This window comes from Typopeltis vanoorti, chromosome 3 (genome assembly GCF_054136105.1).
Source record: "Typopeltis vanoorti isolate ZY-2024b chromosome 3, IOZ_Tvanoo_1.0, whole genome shotgun sequence".
Lineage (NCBI taxonomy): Eukaryota > Metazoa > Arthropoda > Arachnida > Uropygi > Thelyphonidae > Typopeltis > Typopeltis vanoorti.
In genome coordinates, this window is record NC_143551.1 from 64,313,884 (window position 1) to 64,332,823 (window position 18,940).

Consider the following 18,940-nt stretch of genomic DNA (forward strand, 5'->3'; position numbering starts at 1 on the left):
CAAGTATGGATATGTATTCCTGACTGTATGTCTGTTGAGTATTTTTTACCACTGTGCTCTCACTGCTTGTTCCATTAAGCACTTTTTCAAATTAATTACTTCATACTTCAAGGATATCTTTTTCTCCTGTTTTCATGTCACCTTTATCATCTCTAACTCCTTTTACAGCATTCTTTCCTCCATTTCTAAGCTTCTTCAACAACTTCCAGAATATCTTACCACCTTCTTGATATTTATTTTCTATGTTCTTAGCAAAGTTTACCCATGACTTTTGTTTAGCTAGTTTTACGCAGTGTTTCACTTTCTTACATTAGTCTCTGTATTCTCTAAGGGCAAAAAGTGACTTATTTGACAGGAACTTTCGATATGCTTTCTTCTTTTCCTTCACTGCCTCTTTAACTTCCTGTGTCCACCATGGAGTTCTGATTTTTCTATCCCTGCAGACAAACTTACCGCATGCCTCTGGCTGAATCAGTCAGGGTTTTCTTCAAGGCTTGCCACTCTATCTCCAAGGTTTGGTTCTTGTTCTCAAACTCTTTCATTTTTTCTTCAATAATCATTGTGTATTTTAGTCTACGGTTCACATCTGAGAGCTGCTCAACTTTTATTTGCTTTAAAACTTTCTTACATGTTATTCTTTTCAATATGAAATTCGATTTTATCCTGCCAAAACTAAATAGTGATCACTTCCAATTTCAAATCCTCTGTACACTCTGGTGTCCTGCACCAGGGAGAAAACATCACTATAACAATAACATAGTCAATGAGACTTTTCTTATTCCTAGCCTCTTCTCTCCATGTGAATTTGTGCACATTTTTATGTTGGAACATGGTGTTAGTGATAACCAGTCCATGTCATGAGCAGAAATCCAACAGGTATTTGCCATTATTATTAGCTTTGCTCTTTTCTCCAAATTTTCCCAAAATATTTTTGTATGTCTGACAATCATTTCCTACTCTGCTATTTAGATTCCCAACAAGGACCAACTTTTCCTTTTTCATTGTGTCAGTTGCTTTTTCTAAAGCATCAAAAAAATCCTCCACTTCTACCTTAGTAGAACCTTCTGTGGGAACATAAGCACAAATAAGTCTCACTGTCCAATTCCCCATTCTGATATTTTCCCACATCACTCTACTTGAGACTGCCTGCCATTCAAGAAAGTTGGTCTCGTATTTTGTGTTGAATACAATGGCTACTCCTTCATTTCCTTGATTGTCATTGCCTGAATATAACATTTTGTATTTATTGCTCAGAAAGATCTGACCAGTTTTTGTCTTTTTTGTTTCAGTCACCCCTATTATGTCGATATGGTACTTATCTAATTCTTCAGTTAGCTTCATTTCTTTGCCATTCAGACTTCTTATGTTGACAGTACCGATTTTTAACTCTGGGGATGTTGAGTTGAGGGGTGTTTTAGGATTTGTTCCAGTAGCTGACTTTTTGCTGTTCACCCTGGTTCTCTGGCAAAAACAATGGGAGCCTTGTTTAACCAGGTGACGCCCCAGCTGGCATGAAATTTTATCATGTTGTACCATCATTATCTATATTGGTTTAAGCCAATAAGAATACAATTTGGTTGGCTAAATCCCAAATTGCAAGCCCATCCTCATTCATTCAGTATACAGGTAGGTACTAAACAGGGTGCACCACGAGAAGGTGAGGATTGGACATTAGGTCAGAAGCCCTGGTCGGTTCATCGCATTCCTCTATAGGCTATGTGGAGGTCTCCTCTCAGTTATACAGCTTGACCATAGTTATTATTAATGTGATGTTTATGTTCCTTTTTTCTGATAGGAATAGTGTGTCCTGTCCTGTTTCCCCTATATAGGTGCAACGAATACAGTATACACCAGTGGAGGGAGTGGATCCTTGGATGAGTTGAGTAAGTACTTTAATTTTGCAGGAGGTTTAAGATGGATTTATGGTTATATTTTTGTAGTATTCTGTCTGATATCCCTTTAATGTATGGCAGTCAGTCTCAAGTAGAGTAATGTGGGCAAATATGAGAATGGGGAACTGGACAATGAGACTTATTTGTGCCTATGGTCCCACAGAAGGTTCTACTAAGGTAGAAGTGGAGGAATTTTTTGAGGCTTTAGAAAAAGCAACTGACACAATGAAGGAAAAGTTGGTCCTCGTTGGGGATCTAAATAGCAGAGTAGGAAATGATTGTGAGACATACAAAAATATTTTGGGAAAATTTGGAGAAAAGAGCAAAGCCAATAATAATGGCAAATATATGTTGGATTTCTGCTCAGGACATGGACTGGTTATTACTAACACCATGTTCCAACATAAAAATGTGCACAAATTCACATGGAGAGAAGAGGCTAGGAATAAGAAAAGTCTCATTGACTATGTTATTGTTATAGTGATGTTTTCTCCCTGGTGCAGGACACCAGAGAGTACAGAGGATTTGAAATTGGAAGTGATCACTATTTAGTCTTGAGCAGGATAAAATTGAATTTCATACTGAAAAGAATAACATGTAAGAAAGTTTTAAAGTGAATAAAAGTTGAGCAGCTCTCAGATGTGAACTGTACACTAAAATACACAAAGATTATTGAAGAAAAAATGAAAGAGTTTGAAAACAGGAACCAAACCTTGGAGATTCAGTGGCAAACTCTGAAGAAAACATTGATTGATTCTGCCAGAGAGGCATGTGGTGAGGTTGTGTGCAAGGATAAAAAAATCAGAACTCCCTGGTGGACACAGGAAGTTAAAGAGGCAGTGAAGGAAAAGAAGAAAGCACATCAAAAGTTCCTGGCAAATAAGTCAGCTTTTACTCTTACAGAATACAGAGACAAATGTAAGAAAGCTAAACAGTGTGTAAAACTAGCTAAACAAAAGTCATGGGAGGACTTTGGTAAGAATATAGAAAATAAATATCAAGAAGGTGGCAAAATATTCTGGAGGTTGTTGAAGAGGCTTAGGAATGGAGGAAAGAGTGCTGTAAAAGGAGTTAGAGATGATAAAGGTGACACGAAAACAGGAGAAAAAGATATCCTTGAAGTATGGAGTAATTACTTTGAAAAACTGCTAAATGAAACAAGCAGTGATGACAGCACAGTGATAAAAAACACTGACCAGGCATGCAGTCAGGAATACATATCCATACTTGAAGTAGAAAAAGCCATCAAAGGCTTGAAATGTGGAAAGGCAGCAGGAGTAGATGATATTCGACCAGAAATGCTGAAGTAAGGTGGTATAAGAGTCTTACAGTGGCTGCACTGCATAGTTCAGAAAGCCTGGACAAAGGGACGAATTCCCGATGATTGGAGTAGAGCTCTCATAGTACCCATATATAAAAAGGGAAATAAAACTGAATGTGAGAATTACAGAGGTATTTCCCTACTGAGTGTTCCTGGCAAGATCTATGCAAGTATACTTGAGAAAAGGTTGAGAAGAATTGTGGAAGAAAAGCTTGGTGAAGAACAAGCTGGATTCAGGCCAAATAGAGGCTGTCAGGATCAGATCTTCACTTTACGACAAATAGTCGAGAAAGCATGGGAATATAACAAAGATCTGTATTTAAGTTTTGTCGATTTGGAAAAGGCATATGACAAGGTGCCAAGAGAGAAGCTATTCTATATGCTGCAGTTATATGGTGTCAATGGGGCATTATATCAATTCTTATTCTTTATTTGAGTTGTAAGTCAGCAGTTAGAATTGAAGGAAGTACAGGAAGATGGTTTAATGTTAAATCTGGTGTGAGATAAGGATGTACATTATCCCCTCTGTTATTCATTATCTATATGGATCACATTATGAAGGAAAGTGGTATTAAACCTGATATCAAAATTGGAGATGTTAATGTCGGCTCTTAGCTTTATGCAGATGATGTTATACTTCTAAATAAATCCGCTACAAGTCTGCAAGATTCTCTGACTAAATTGAATAGCTGTTGTAATAGATATGGTATGAAGGTCAGCAATAAAAAGACAAAGACAATGAAAATAAGCAGAATCATTGAAAATGTCAACTGTGTTGTGAATGGAGAACTTGTGGAACAAGTAAAACATTTCAGCTATTTAGGCACGATTTTTACTGAAGATGGTAAATTAAATATAGAAATAGACAACAGAATCAGCAAAGCTGGTATGGTGGGAAGTCAATTGAATAAATTCATATGGAATAAGAGAGAAATTAGTCGGAACACTAAATTAGCTGTATACAAGACAGTGTTCAAACCAGTTTTAACTTATGGATCTGAGAGCTGGGTCAGAAGTAAAACACTTGACCAAAGACTAGAGACCGCAGATATGAGAGTCCTGAGAAAGATTAGAGGCGTGAACAGATGGCATCAATGACAATATCACATTAAAAATGAGGATATTAGGAAAGAACTTGACATTGTCAGCATCCAGGAATGTGTTAGCAGAGATAATCTCAGGTGGTATGGTCACTTAAATAGAATGGGAGAGGATAGATTAGCAAAACAAGTGTTCTCTGCCAGGTTGGCAGGAAAACGACCCAGAGGAAGACCAAGATATAGGTGGATTGATACGGTACTAAGTACCTTAGACGATAGAAATATAAGATCTGATAATGTTGGAGTCTTGACAAGTAACAGACTGATTTAGAGGAAAATTGTAGATAGGAAGTTAGTAATGATATAATTTTTTCATGTAGTACTGTCATATCCTGTACAACCCTTGAGGGTACATAGTAGGAATTTGATGATGATGATGATTGTCATCTGAATAGAATAAAGAACCCAGTTTAATATTCTCTATTTTGATACACATTAAGTAAAATATTTCCCTCAATGTGATCTACACAGATTATAAATAAGAAGCCTACCCATACATCTAATTAATATAAAACCAAGTTTCTGCAAGGTGCCTTTTTTTATAATGCAAAGCCTAAAAATAACAATTAATATTCTTTGGAAAAATGAAAATAAAATGAAAGATTATTTATCACTTACACATTAGTTCCCCACAGTGTTAACAAGTAGATTGAACAAGTTGCTAAGGACCAGAGAAGTGGAATATACCAAAATGAACCCATCTGTTTTTCATCTCTTCCAAATAGGGATGATCTGAAAAAATTAAATAAACTATTGTAATAATTATCAGTAACAATATGTACTAACACTAAATAATACTAACATTATACCTTCTAAGTATAATAACTAATATGACGGTTAATAAAGGATAAAGAAAAAAAAAAATTTTTTTTTTGAGCATGTGCAATTCAAAAGCTATGGGAAGCATGTATTATAATTTTTTTCCCTCTTTCAATGCACTGTTCTATAGAATATATTTTGGTTCATCATTTATAGATGATTATGCTATTATCTGGAACTACACAGGTCTTTTTTTCACACAAAAAAAATACCACAATCACTTTAATGGACAATTTTTTTAACTAAAGAAATTTCATTTCAGTACTTGTCAATTTCATATAACTAGCCATAAACTTATTTCTTTCCCCCTTCTGATAATTGCAGAATGGGAGGATTAACTACCAAATTATATACACAGTTTAAAAATGTAATTGTTTATTATACTCTACAGTTTGTTTTAAAATTCAAACTTTATTACTGAATATGTTCAAATAAGAAAAAGAAACTACAATTTTTTTTTCTTTTTTTTTCTTGGATTAGTTCTAGGATCTAATCCATCTTTAGGATTAGATGATTTTAAAAACACACCCCACTCTCTTTAAAAAAAAAAAAAAAAGCTCTTGCTTTTGATGGAATGTTGGCAGAAAGAATATTGTGTAAATGGCAGAACAGAATACTGATAGAACACCACTAGATAAACCACTGTTAAAATTGAGGATAGAATGGACAATAGTGATAGCCTAGTTACAGGAATGGTTAGTTAATAGGAACCAGCAAGATGAGTATGGAGATGCAGTGTCTCAAAAAGAAAACATAGATATAAAAACGAGTCTTCAAACAGAGGATTCTGTTCAAAGACCGCTACTGCTTAATTAATATACCAATGATACAGTTCAAGTATGAAATAATCTTACTGAGGGTAACCAGACTTGACAGATCATAACTTTTATTTTTTCCATGCAATCCCATCCATGAAAGGTTTGTAGGTTTTATTTACTTGAAATTATGGCTGAAGCAATTAAGGTTATTCAGCCAGACTATGAACTATAGAATCTCCTCCATTAAAGGAATGCAACCATAGGAAACACAAGCAACATGACAAAGTGCTTTTCATGCTGTCATTGCACCAAGTTGTACCAAACAATGCCAATTAATCATCTGTCATTCAGGTCTAATATCACCAAACAACTTTTAGAAACACCCATGTGCCATAGTTGTATTTGAATTCCAAGTAGAAAATGTACTCAAATTGAGAACAGCTTTTAGGTTTTCCAACCCTGCAGTTAAAATCCATTGAGTTTTTTGAAATTTTTTCTTTCAGTCCTAGTCCAGAGTACTGCTAAACTAACAGTGTTGAAATCTGAACTACTTATTTGTTTCAATGAAAAATGTGAATGGGTGTTGGATATGTGGTGGGTGAGAGAAAGGGGAGTGCGTATATGCTCAAAATGCAGGCAGTGGGAAGAAATCAATGAATTAGATATTTCGATAACCGACCTAGTTGCTTCAGGGATGGGAAATGAATGTCAGGAGAGAATGACGAGTGAAGCATGAATGAGAAAATAAGAGTCGGGAGTGTGGAAGGCTTGAATGACTGTGAAGTTTAGGGAGATGGTTTTGAATGGGTAAATGAATGGCGAGTAAGAGTGACTAACTTGCAGAGAGGGACAGATGAGTTGAAAGAGGAGGTGGAATGTCTTATAAACGAGATGAGAAGTATGAAGGATGAGATTAGGAGAATGGAAGAGAAGTATGCAAGGCAAATCTGAGTAGGAGTGAGAGAAAGTTTTGGGAATGATAGAAGAGGAGAGAATAGAAGCAGTGGGAGAGAGGGATTTGGAAATGATAGAAGAGGAGTACAGAAGCAGTAGGAGAGAGGGGGGTTTGGGAATGATAGAAGAGGAGAGTATAGAAACAGTAGAAGAGGGAATGAGAGAGAGAGGCATGATATTAGAGGAGAGAATGGGAACAGTAGAAGAGCGGGAATGAGAGAGAGTTATGTGAATGATAGAAGGGGGAGAGAGAGAGAGAATAGGATAAATGGAAGAGAGGGAATGAGAGAGAGTTATGGGAATGATAGAAGAGGAGAGAATGGAAACAGTAAGAGATGGGGAATGAGAAGAATGCAAGGGAGCACTGGAACCAGGGATAGAGTGATGTCAGGAAGGCAAGTAAATAAGGGAACACAGAGAAAAAGTGTTAGAGGAGAGAGTGAGGGATGCATGGGAGCAATCGAGGAACAGGGTGGTAAGAGGTGTAATGTATGGGGACTCAATGATCCGTGGTGTGCAAAACAGAATGCGTGAGGAGTGTTTCCCTGAGGAACGACAGAAAGTGTGGCTATGGCAATTAAGAGGGGTGAAAGGGTGGATGAGATGATTGTGATGGTAGGAACAAATGACTTAAGAGGTAATATAAATTGGGCAGTGAGAGATATGAGATTCTTGCTTGAGGTAGTACAAAAGAAGATGCAGAGGAAAGATAGTGTGTGTGTTGCCTAGGTATGATAGTGACGAGCTGAGCAGAAGAGCAGTAACATTGAATAACATAATAGCTAGAATGTGTCAGAAGAGAGGATTGGAATATGTGAATGCCTGGAGGGTGTTTGAGAATAGAGAGGAATTGTATGCGAGAGACTGCTTGCATTTGAATGAGGAAGGACGTAGGCATCTGGAGAGATTGTTGTTCTGAACGAGTCAGTGTGTCAATGCAGGGAAACTAGAATGCCCAAGGTGGATGACAACAGGGGTGGCCTCTTGTGGGAATGGGTACTTGGGAGAAGGAGGACGACATCAGGTAACGTGAGCCCAGTGGAGTCTAGAGGGGATAATGCTGGGTATAGAAACTGGCATTTTTATGCTTTATACTAATGCCAGGAGTATCTGGAATAAAGGAGGGGAATTGATGGCGCTGATAGCATCAGCCTGGCCAAAGATTATTGTGATCACTGAGACATGGTTGACAGAAGAGGATATAATAACAGGAATAGAAGTAGCAGGGTACAGCATTTTTCAGCAGGATAGGAAGGGAAAGTGTGGTGGTGGAATATTGCTTATGATAAATGATGACTTATGTCCTCTAAGAGTGGAGGCTTTGGAAGGCAGTGACACTAATGATTTTGAAAGCATATCGTGTGAGGTAGAGATGGGGCAAGACAGGATATTTAGTGGGGTGTTGCTACAAACCAAGGAGCACAGAGAGTTGGGACCAGGAGATGTTTAGACAGTTGAGCTTGGCAAGTGCAAGAAGAATGATTGTTATGGGAGATTTTAACTACAGCGGTATAAATTGGAGAGAGGAAGATGCGTGTAGCAATAAGGGAATGGAATTTCTAGAATTCTTGAGGGACAAATGTCTTAGGCAACATGTAATAGAGGGAACAAGAGGTTCAAGAGTTTTGGATTTGGTCATAGCATCAGAAGAGTTGATAATAACTGCGATGACGTCTCCCCCCACCAGTTGGAGAGTGACCATGTGGTTTTGACTTGGAAGATGAATAGACATGCAGGAGTATCAAAGACACGGGAACAAATGCGGAATTATAAAGGAGATGATTATAATAGTCTTAGATATCAACTTGGGAAAGTTTCGTGGAGGGAGGAATTGGAAGGCTGAGATATCATTAGTGCTTGGGAAATTGTGAAGGAATATTGTGCAGAATATTGTTAGCAGCAATAGTAAGCTGTATTCCACAAGTTAAGAAGAAGGTGTAAAGCAGATGACAAACAATCTTAAACAGGAACTGCATGTGAAAAAGAGGTTATGGAAGAGATATAAGGAGCCAGGTGAAGAGCAGATGCATGAAGAATACAAGACAGGACAGGAGAGTGACTAGTATGGTAAGGAAGGCAAAACTGGAATATGAGAAGAGATTGGCCCTAAGATCCAAAGAAAATCCTAGGGAATTTTTTAGTTATGTGGCCAGTAGGAGGAGAAATGATTGTGGAAGAACAACATTGTGGGGTAAAAATGGGAATAGAGTGACTGATGCAGAGAACATAGTAGAATTGTTCAATGAACACTTTATTGGAGTATTTCATCCTGGAGGAGTCAGTTTTAATGCTAGAGGGATAGGGCTGGTTTGAGGTTTAAAGGTACAGGAGGAGAGTGTGTTTCAGATACTGAGTACTCTGGATGTCAGTAAAGCTGAGGGACTGGATGGTATTTCACCACAAGTTTTGAGAGCATGTGCTAGGGAACTGACAGTGCCTTTAACCTTGCTTTTCAATGAAAGTCTGGCTTCGGCAAAGGTGCTCAGGGAATGGAAGGAAGGTAAGATAGTGGCACTGCATAAGGGTGGTAACAGAGTACTCAGTATCTGAAACACACTCTCCTCCTGTACCTTTAAACCTCAAACCAGCCCTATCCCTCTAGCATTAAAACTGACTCCTCCAGGATGAAATACTCCAATAAAGTGTTCATTGAACAATTCTACTATGTTCTCTGCATCAGTCACTCTATTCCCATTTTTACCCCACAATGTTGTTCTTCCACAATCATTTCTCCTCCTACTGGCCACATAACTAAAAAATTCCCTAGGATTTTCTTTGGATCTTAGGGCCAATCTCTTCTCATATTCCAGTTTTGCCTTCCTTACCATACTAGTCACTCTCCTGTCCTGTCTTGTATTCTTCATGCATCTGCTCTTCACCTGGCTCCTTATATCTCTTCCATAACCTCTTTTTCACATGCAGTTCCTGTTTAAGATTGTTTGTCATCTGCTTTACACCTTCTTCTTAACTTGTGGAATACAGCTTACTATTGCTGCTAACAATATTCTGCACAATATTCCTTCACAATTTCCCAAGCACTAATGATATCTCAGCCTTCCAATTCCTCCCTCCACGAAACTTTCCCAAGTTGATATCTAAGACTATTATAATCATCTCCTTTATAATTCCGCATTTGTTCCCGTGTCTTTGATACTCCTGCATGTCTATTCATCTTCCAAGTCAAAACCACATGGTCGCTCTCCAACTGGTGGGGGGAGACGTCATCGCAGTTATTATCAACTCTTCTGATGCTATGACCAAATCCAAAACTCTTGAACCTCTTGTTCCCTCTATTACATGTTGCCTAAGACATTTGTCCCTCAAGAATTCTAGAAATTCCATTCCCTTATTGCTACACGCATCTTCCTCTCTCCAATTTATACCGCTGTAGTTAAAATCTCCCATAACAATCATTCTTCTTGCACTTGCCAAGCTCAACTGTCTAAACATCTCCTGGTCCCAACTCTCTGTGCTCCTTGGTTTGTAGCAACACCCCACTAAATATCCTGTCTTGCCCCATCTCTACCTCACACGATATGCTTTCAAAATCATTAGTGTCACTGCCTTCCAAAGCCTCCACTCTTAGAGGACATAAGTCATCATTTATCATAAGCAATATTCCACCACCACACTTTCCCTTCCTATCCTGCTGAAAAATGCTGTACCCTGCTACTTCTATTCCTGTTATTATATCCTCTTCTGTCAACCATGTCTCAGTGATCACAATAATCTTTGGCCAGGCTGATGCTATCAGCGCCATCAATTCCCCTCCTTTATTCCAGATACTCCTGGCATTAGTATAAAGCATAAAAATGCCAGTTTCTATACCCAGCATTATCCCCTCTAGACTCCACTGGGCTCACGTTACCTGATGTCGTCCTCCTTCTCCCAAGTACCCATTCCCACAAGAGGCCACCCCTGTTGTCATCCACCTTGGGCATTCTAGTTTCCCTGCATTGACACACTGACTCGTTCAGAACAACAATCTCTCCAGATGCCTACGTCCTTCCTCATTCAAATGCAAGCAGTCTCTCGCATACAATTCCTCTCTATTCTCAAACACCCTCCAGGCATTCACATATTCCAATCCTCTCTTCTGACACATTCTAGCTATTATGTTATTCAATGTTACTGCTCTTCTGCTCAGCTCGTCACTATCATACCTAGGCAACACACATACTATCTTTCCTCTGCATCTTCTTTTGTACTACCTCAAGCAAGAATCTCATATCTCTCACTGCCCAATTTATATTACCTCTTAAGTCATTTGTTCCTACCATCACAATCATCTCATCCACCCTTTCACCCCTCTTAATTGCCATAGCCACACTTTCTGTCGTTCCTCAGGGAAACACTCCTCACGCATTCTGTTTTGCACACCACGGATCATTGAGTCCCCATACATTACACCTCTTACCACCCTGTTCCTCGATTGCTCCCATGCATCCCTCACTCTCTCCTCTAACACTTTTTCTCTGTGTTCCCTTATTTACTTGCCTTCCTGACATCACTCTATCCCTGGTTCCAGTGCTCCCTTGCATTCTTCTCATTCCCCATCTCCTACTGTTTCCATTCTCTCCTCTTCTATCATTCCCATAACTCTCTCTCATTCCCTCTCTTCCATTTATCCTATTCTCTCTCTCTCTCCCCCTTCTATCATTCACATAACTCTCTCTCATTCCCGCTCTTCTACTGTTCCCATTCTCTCCTCTAATATCATGCCTCTCTCTCTCATTCCCTCTTCTACTGTTTCTATACTCTCCTCTTCTATCATTCCCAAACCCCCCTCTCTCCTACTGCTTCTGTACTCCTCTTCTATCATTTCCAAATCCCTCTCTCCCACTGCTTCTATTCTCTCCTCTTCTATCATTCCCAAAACTTTCTCTCACTCCTACTCAGATTTGCCTTGCATACTTCTCTTCCATTCTCCTAATCTCATCCTTCATACTTCTCATCTCGTTTATAAGACATTCCACCTCCTCTTTCAACTCATCTGTCCCTCTCTGCAAGTTAGTCACTCTTACTCGCCATTCATTTACCCATTCAAAACCATCTCCCTAAACTTCACAGTCATTCAAGCCTTCCACACTCCCGACTCTTATTTTCTCATTCATGCTTCACTCGTCATTCTCTCCTGACATTCATTTCCCATCCCTGAAGCAACTAGGTCGGTTATCGAAATATCTAATTCATTGATTTCTTCCCACTGCCTGCATTTTGAGCATATACGCACTCCCCTTTCTCTCACCCACCACATATCCAACACCCATTCACATTTTTCATTGAAACAAATAAGTAGTTCAGATTTCAACACTGTTAGTTTAGCAGTACTCTGGACTAGGACTGAAAGAAAAAATTTCAAAAAACTCAATGGATTTTAACTGCAGGGTTGGAAAACCTAAAAGCTGTTCTCAATTTGAGTACATTTTCTACTTGGAATTCAAATACAACTATGGCACATGGGTGTTTCTAAAAGTTGTTTGGTGATATTAGACCTGAATGACAGATGATTAATTGGCATTGTTTGGTACAACTTGGTGCAATGACAGCATGAAAAGCACTTTGTCATGTTGCTTGTGTTTCCTATGGTTGCATTCCTTTAATGGAGGAGATTCTATAGTTCATAGTCTGGCTGAATAACCTTAATTGCTTCAGCCATAATTTCAAGTAAATAAAACCTACAAACCTTTCATGGATGGGATTGCATGGAAAAAATAAAAGTTATGATCTGTCAAGTCTGGTTACCCTCAGTAAGATTATTTCATACTTGAACTGTATCATTGGTATATTAATTAAGCAGTAGCGGTCTTTGAACAGAATCCTCTGTTTGAAGACTCGTTTTTATATCTATGTTTTCTTTTTGAGACACTGCATCTCCATACTCATCTTGCTGGTTCCTATTAACTAACCATTCCTGTAACTAGGCTATCACTATTGTCCATTCTATCCTCAATTTTAACAGTGGTTTATCTAGTGGTGTTCTATCAGTGTTCTGTTCTGCCATTTACACAATATTCTTTCTGCCAACATTCCATCAAAAGCAAGAGCTTTTTTTTTTTTTTTTAAAGAGAGTGGGGTGTGTTTTTAAAATCATCTAATCCTAAAGATGGATTAGATCCTAGAACTAATCCAAGAAAAAAAAAGAAAAAAAAATTGTAGTTTCTTTTTCTTATTTGAACATATTCAGTAATAAAGTTTGAATTTTAAAACAATTTTAACTACAGCGGTATAAATTGGAGAGAGGAAGATGCGTGTAGCAATAAGGGAATGGAATTTCTAGAATTCTTGAGGGACAAATGTCTTAGGCAACATGTAATAGAGGGAACAAGAGGTTCAAGAGTTTTGGATTTGGTCATAGCATCAGAAGAGTTGATAATAACTGCGATGACGTCTCCCCCCACCAGTTGGAGAGCGACCATGTGGTTTTGACTTGGAAGATGAATAGACATGCAGGAGTATCAAAGACACGGGAACAAATGCGGAATTATAAAGGAGATGATTATAATAGTCTTAGATATCAACTTGGGAAAGTTTCGTGGAGGGAGGAATTGGAAGGCTGAGATATCATTAGTGCTTGGGAAATTGTGAAGGAATATTGTGCAGAATATTGTTAGCAGCAATAGTAAGCTGTATTCCACAAGTTAAGAAGAAGGTGTAAAGCAGATGACAAACAATCTTAAACAGGAACTGCATGTGAAAAAGAGGTTATGGAAGAGATATAAGGAGCCAGGTGAAGAGCAGATGCATGAAGAATACAAGACAGGACAGGAGAGTGACTAGTATGGTAAGGAAGGCAAAACTGGAATATGAGAAGAGATTGGCCCTAAGATCCAAAGAAAATCCTAGGGAATTTTTTAGTTATGTGGCCAGTAGGAGGAGAAATGATTGTGGAAGAACAACATTGTGGGGTAAAAATGGGAATAGAGTGACTGATGCAGAGAACATAGTAGAATTGTTCAATGAACACTTTATTGGAGTATTTCATCCTGGAGGAGTCAGTTTTAATGCTAGAGGGATAGGGCTGGTTTGAGGTTTAAAGGTACAGGAGGAGAGTGTGTTTCAGATACTGAGTACTCTGGATGTCAGTAAAGCTGAGGGACTGGATGGTATTTCACCACAAGTTTTGAGAGCATGTGCTAGGGAACTGACAGTGCCTTTAACCTTGCTTTTCAATGAAAGTCTGGCTTCGGCAAAGGTGCTCAGGGAATGGAAGGAAGGTAAGATAGTGGCACTGCATAAGGGTGGTAACAGACTGGAAGTGTCTAATTATAGGCCAGTCTGTGTGTCATCAGTAGTTGTTAAGATCTTGGAGAAAGTAGTGAGGGACTGTATACGGCATCGGACAGATTAGGGTAATGTTATCTGTGAGAGTCAACATGGATTTGGTAAGGGGCGCTCTTGTTTTAGTAATATGCTAGTCTTTTATAATAAAGTTACAAGAGCAATAGATGAGGGAAAAGCATATACTGTCATTTTCTTGGACTTAGCAAAGACATTTGATAAACTGATATTTAAGTTGCAGCACATGGGTTTGGATGTCAGGTTGGTTGTCCGATAGGTATCAGAGAGTTGTGTATGGTGGGGCAGTTTCAAGGAGGCAGAGGGTTACAAGTGGGGTCCCACAGGGATCAGTACTGGGACCTATATTGTTTAACCTTTATATCAATGATACTGTCAGTGGATTTAGGGGACATATTGCAAAGGTGGTGAAGGTAACACAGAGGATTGCTGCAATTATGAGAAGGCCACTGACCTGCAGAGATAAAAGGGTTATCATTCCGTTGTATAAGACCTTGATCAGACCACACTTGGACTATTGTTCTCAGATTTGGTCCCCAGGATTTGAAGGGGCTAAATTAACTGTGGAAAGGGGTACAAAGGCAGATAACAAAGACAGTTTCAGGACTGTACAATGTTAGTTATGAGGATCAGCTGAGGGAATGTGGACTGCAGAGTTTGGTGGATAGAAGAAGGACAGGTGATATGATTGAGACTTTTAAACTGTTGAGAGGTGGTTACAGGATTGACACTGAGGAGTTCTTTGGCTTGGTTGAACAGCAGGAAGGAGTGATGACAAGAGGGGCCATCTCTGGAAGTTATGAAAGGAAGCTGTGAGCAAGAGGGTGGGGAGTAGTTAGTTTCTTTGAATGGAGGATGGCTGAACCATGGAATGCAATGCTTGATAGAGTGGTGAGAGTGAGAACAGTTAATGAGTTTAAGTAGTGGTATGATAGACTGTGTTTCCTAAGAAGGGCTTCCCGCAATGAGTCTTTTGACTCCTTGCAGGTCTAAATAATAATAATAATAATTTGTTATTCGTAAGTTTGTAGTAGTCATTTCAGAAAAGAATATATTATCATTTATTTCTTGAGCAAGATATTTTAATGTAATGCCAAATAAGTGGATTTTTGTTAATAAAAATAATTTGAATACAGAACAAAATGAAAGAATGCTTATATTAATTATAACTTATATTGAAGGTAGATTTAATCAAAATCCCAAATTTTTTTATCCAAATAAAATCTTATTTTTTTCTCTTTAAAGTACCAGTCTGTGATCTTATATAATACACTAGTAGTTTCCCTTTCTAAACCCGCCAACAGTAACCTGATAAAGTTGACTGTAAAGCATTATTATAAAGCATTATATGTAACATTAATATCACGAGTAGGCTAATGACTAAAACTACTTACCATCTAAGGATATTCAAAAAACACCCATGCCAGGGTGGAATTTGAATTTGTGGCTTGTACGAACAGAAATGATATCACATTATAGCTACTACAATAGCTATCATTTTAAATGAACCATAATAGTGCATTCAAAACACAAAACCCACTTCTTTAAATTAAAAAACAAAAATTAATAACAAGTTATTTAAGAATTCCAGTGCAAATAAATACTAAGGAACACAAAAAACAGAAAACACTTCTTTGTGTGTGTGTATATGGGGGGGGGGACATTCCAATTTTTTGCAGGCTTTAAACTTATTACACAAGTTTAAAATTATCTTTGCAAATGCTCTAATTAGACATTTTTCTTATAATTATAAAATGTTTTTTCACTTAGTTATAAATTAAATTTACCAAGAAATTATATTCTTGTTTAAATCTTTTATCCAAGTGTAAGCACAGAAAGTTTGCACTTGCAGTATCTTCACAACCAAGCTATTTGTATATGAAGGCTAATGACTTCACATTAACTGCCTTAGTATCCCATAATGCAAAGCATAGATTCTTTAGCATGTGTATAATGCTATGCATTATGGGAAGTGCCACTACCCAGACTGGTTTCAACCTATATTGAGGAATTATCACTGGGAGCCAGACCCAGAAGAGATACCAAGGTTGAATCAATACAGAAGATTTCCCATATACAAGTAGTGAAAAGATGTATTATATTATTATTACTATTACGGGCAACTCCAAGGAGTCCTTAGACTCATCGAGAGTGGCCCTAAACATCATGTCAAGAACTATTCGCCATTCACACACTATCTATCATACTTTGCTTTGAACTCATTCACAATCATGACACCCACAACGGACTCTGGCAGCTTATTCCACTCATTCACCACTCTCCAAGTAAAAAACCTAGTTCTAACACCCTTACTAACTACACTCTTGCTCAGTTTCCATGGATGGATCCCTAGTTCTCCCACCACCAGACCTGTTCTGAAAAATTTCCTCTGAATTAATCTTGTAAAAATCCCTCAGTAATTTGAATATCTCAATCATATCATCCCTTTTCCACCTATCAACCAATTTCTGAAACCCACAGATCTTCAACCTGTTCTTGTAAGGTTCATTCCATAGACCAGCTACTATCTTAGTCACTTGCCTCTGGATCCTCTCTACCTCCTCCCCATCAAGAAGAAACCCTGGCACCCAGATCTGGGCACAGTAGTCAAGATAGGGTCTTATCAAGACTCGATAAAGAGGAACAATAACCTGCCTGTCTCTGCTAATGAATCACCTTATTAATAAGATACTTAATTTATAACCAAGTGAAAAAGAAACTTCTACAACTATTTCTAATTCAGAGTATTTTAATAATAAAGTAATATATATAACATAAAGAGATAAGCTCTTATTTTTATGGAGTACTCTTTGATCAGGAAGTGTTTTTTGATTGCAACTCTTTTTTAAATTAAAAAAATTAATGAAATGATCACATATAGGTGTTGTTGTTGTTATTATTACGTGACACCTCCAGGGAGTCCAAAGACTTGCCCTTTTACTCACCACCTCCATTTGCAACTTCCAGGGATGGCCTCTTATCTTTGTTCCTTTCCCTCATTCTGCTATATGAAAAATCTCCTCAGAAGGGTTATGGTAAAAACCCATCAACAGCTTAAATGTGTCGATCATATCCCACCTTTTTGCCTTCTATCCACCAAACTCTACAGTCCACATGCCCTCAGTCTATGCTCACATAATCAATATTGTACAGTTCTGAAATGCCTTCTTTTAAGTCTCTGTACCTTCTCCAAAGTTACTTCATCCCTTCAAATCCCAGTGACCATAGATGAGCACAGAAATCCAGATGCGGTCTGATCAAATCTTTATACAATGGGACAACACACTTTTATTTTTTGTGGTCAATGTTCTCCTCAACATTGCCGCAATTCTCCAAGATGTCTTCACAACTTTTGCAATATCACCTCGGAACTTTAAATCTATCCACAATCACCCCAAGATCCCTTGCTTTCTCCATTTCTTTCAGTATAACTCCATCAAGTGAGGACAAAGCATCCCATCTTTGGATCCCTAATTTCGAAACCACATGCCCTCGTGTGATTTTGAAATTAGCTGCATTAACCTGGTATCCCTGTTAATTTTCCCACCTTTCGAGCTTACTCAAATCTTCCCAAATAACTCTCCCCAAGCTTCATATCATCTGCAAACAACTGTAGTCCTGTGACAATATCATTGACATAAAGATTGATATATGGATTGATATTGATATATGGATGCAGTTACCATTATTATAAGCTTTGCTCTTTTCTTCAAATTGAAATCCAAAAGATTTCAATATGTCTGGTAATCATTTAGTACTCTTCCTGATATTGATATATCAGGAAGAACCCTGATAGTGCTTTCCCCTCATATAAAATTCTCTGATATCTAACAGAGAGCCAATCACCAATCCAATCCACAAAGCTGATATCCAAACCTATATCATGTAATTTAAAAATCAACTTGTCATGTGTGGCAACCTGTCAAATGCATTGAAAAAAAAAAAAAATGACAGTGTATACCTTACCCTCATCCACTACTCATATTACTCTATTGTAAAAGGTAACCAGATTACAAAAACAAGAATGCACTTTAACAAATCCATGCTGGCCTGCATAAATAATATTATCATCATCTGCCAAATTCTGTATATCAGTTTGTACCAATTTCTCCAAAATCTTAACTACAGAAGAAATACAAACAGGCCTACAGTGTGATACCTCCATTCTATTCAGAATACATCCTCTTCATTCACTTCTAACACTTCACCACTCGTTATCCTCCTAGGAATATCTTTATCATTTGATTCCTTTTACAGTACTCTTTCCTCCATTTCTAAGCTTTTTCAATAAGCCTACAGTATATTCTGACACCTTCCCTGATATTTATTTTCTACCAAAATTTTCCTATGACTTCTGCTTAGCTACTTTTACACAATGTTTTGCTTTCTTACAGTTTTTTATGTATTCTCTAAGAGCACAAGCTAACTTATTTGCAAGGAACTTTCAATATGCTTCCTTCTTTTTCTCAACTGCTTCTTTAACTTCCTGAGTCCAGTACGAGGTTCTGATTTTTCTATCAACACACGTTTCTCTGGCTGAATCAATGTTTTCTTCAGGGTTTGCCACTAAATTTCCAAGGTTTGGTTTTTGTTTTCAAATGCTTTAATTTTTTCTTCAATGATATTGGAGTATTTGAGTCTACAATTCACTTCAGAAAGCTGCTTAACTTTGAGTCATTTAAAACTTTCTGACACACTGTTCTTTTCAATATTATTATTATTATTATTATTATTGTTCCGGGAAACTCCAAGGAGTCGACAGACTCATCGAGGGAGGCCCTAACATCATGTCTGGAA

The 18,940-nt window shown here is 37.9% G+C and overlaps 1 protein-coding gene across 3 annotated transcripts in view; it reads right to left on the reverse strand.

Annotated features, from left to right (window-relative positions):
• The window catches only part of LOC150108213 (transmembrane protein 41A-like), a 79,146-nt gene that overhangs the window by 52,973 nt on the left and 7,233 nt on the right, over positions 1-18,940 (reverse strand). For all 3 annotated transcript variants that reach the window (XM_090415658.1, XM_090415659.1, XM_090415660.1), the window contains exon 2: positions 4,932-5,045. In XM_090415658.1, the coding sequence (XP_090271784.1) occupies positions 4,932-5,014 (83 nt within the window). In that variant the 5' untranslated portion in view covers positions 5,015-5,045. The remainder of the gene's footprint in view (positions 1-4,931; positions 5,046-18,940) is intronic.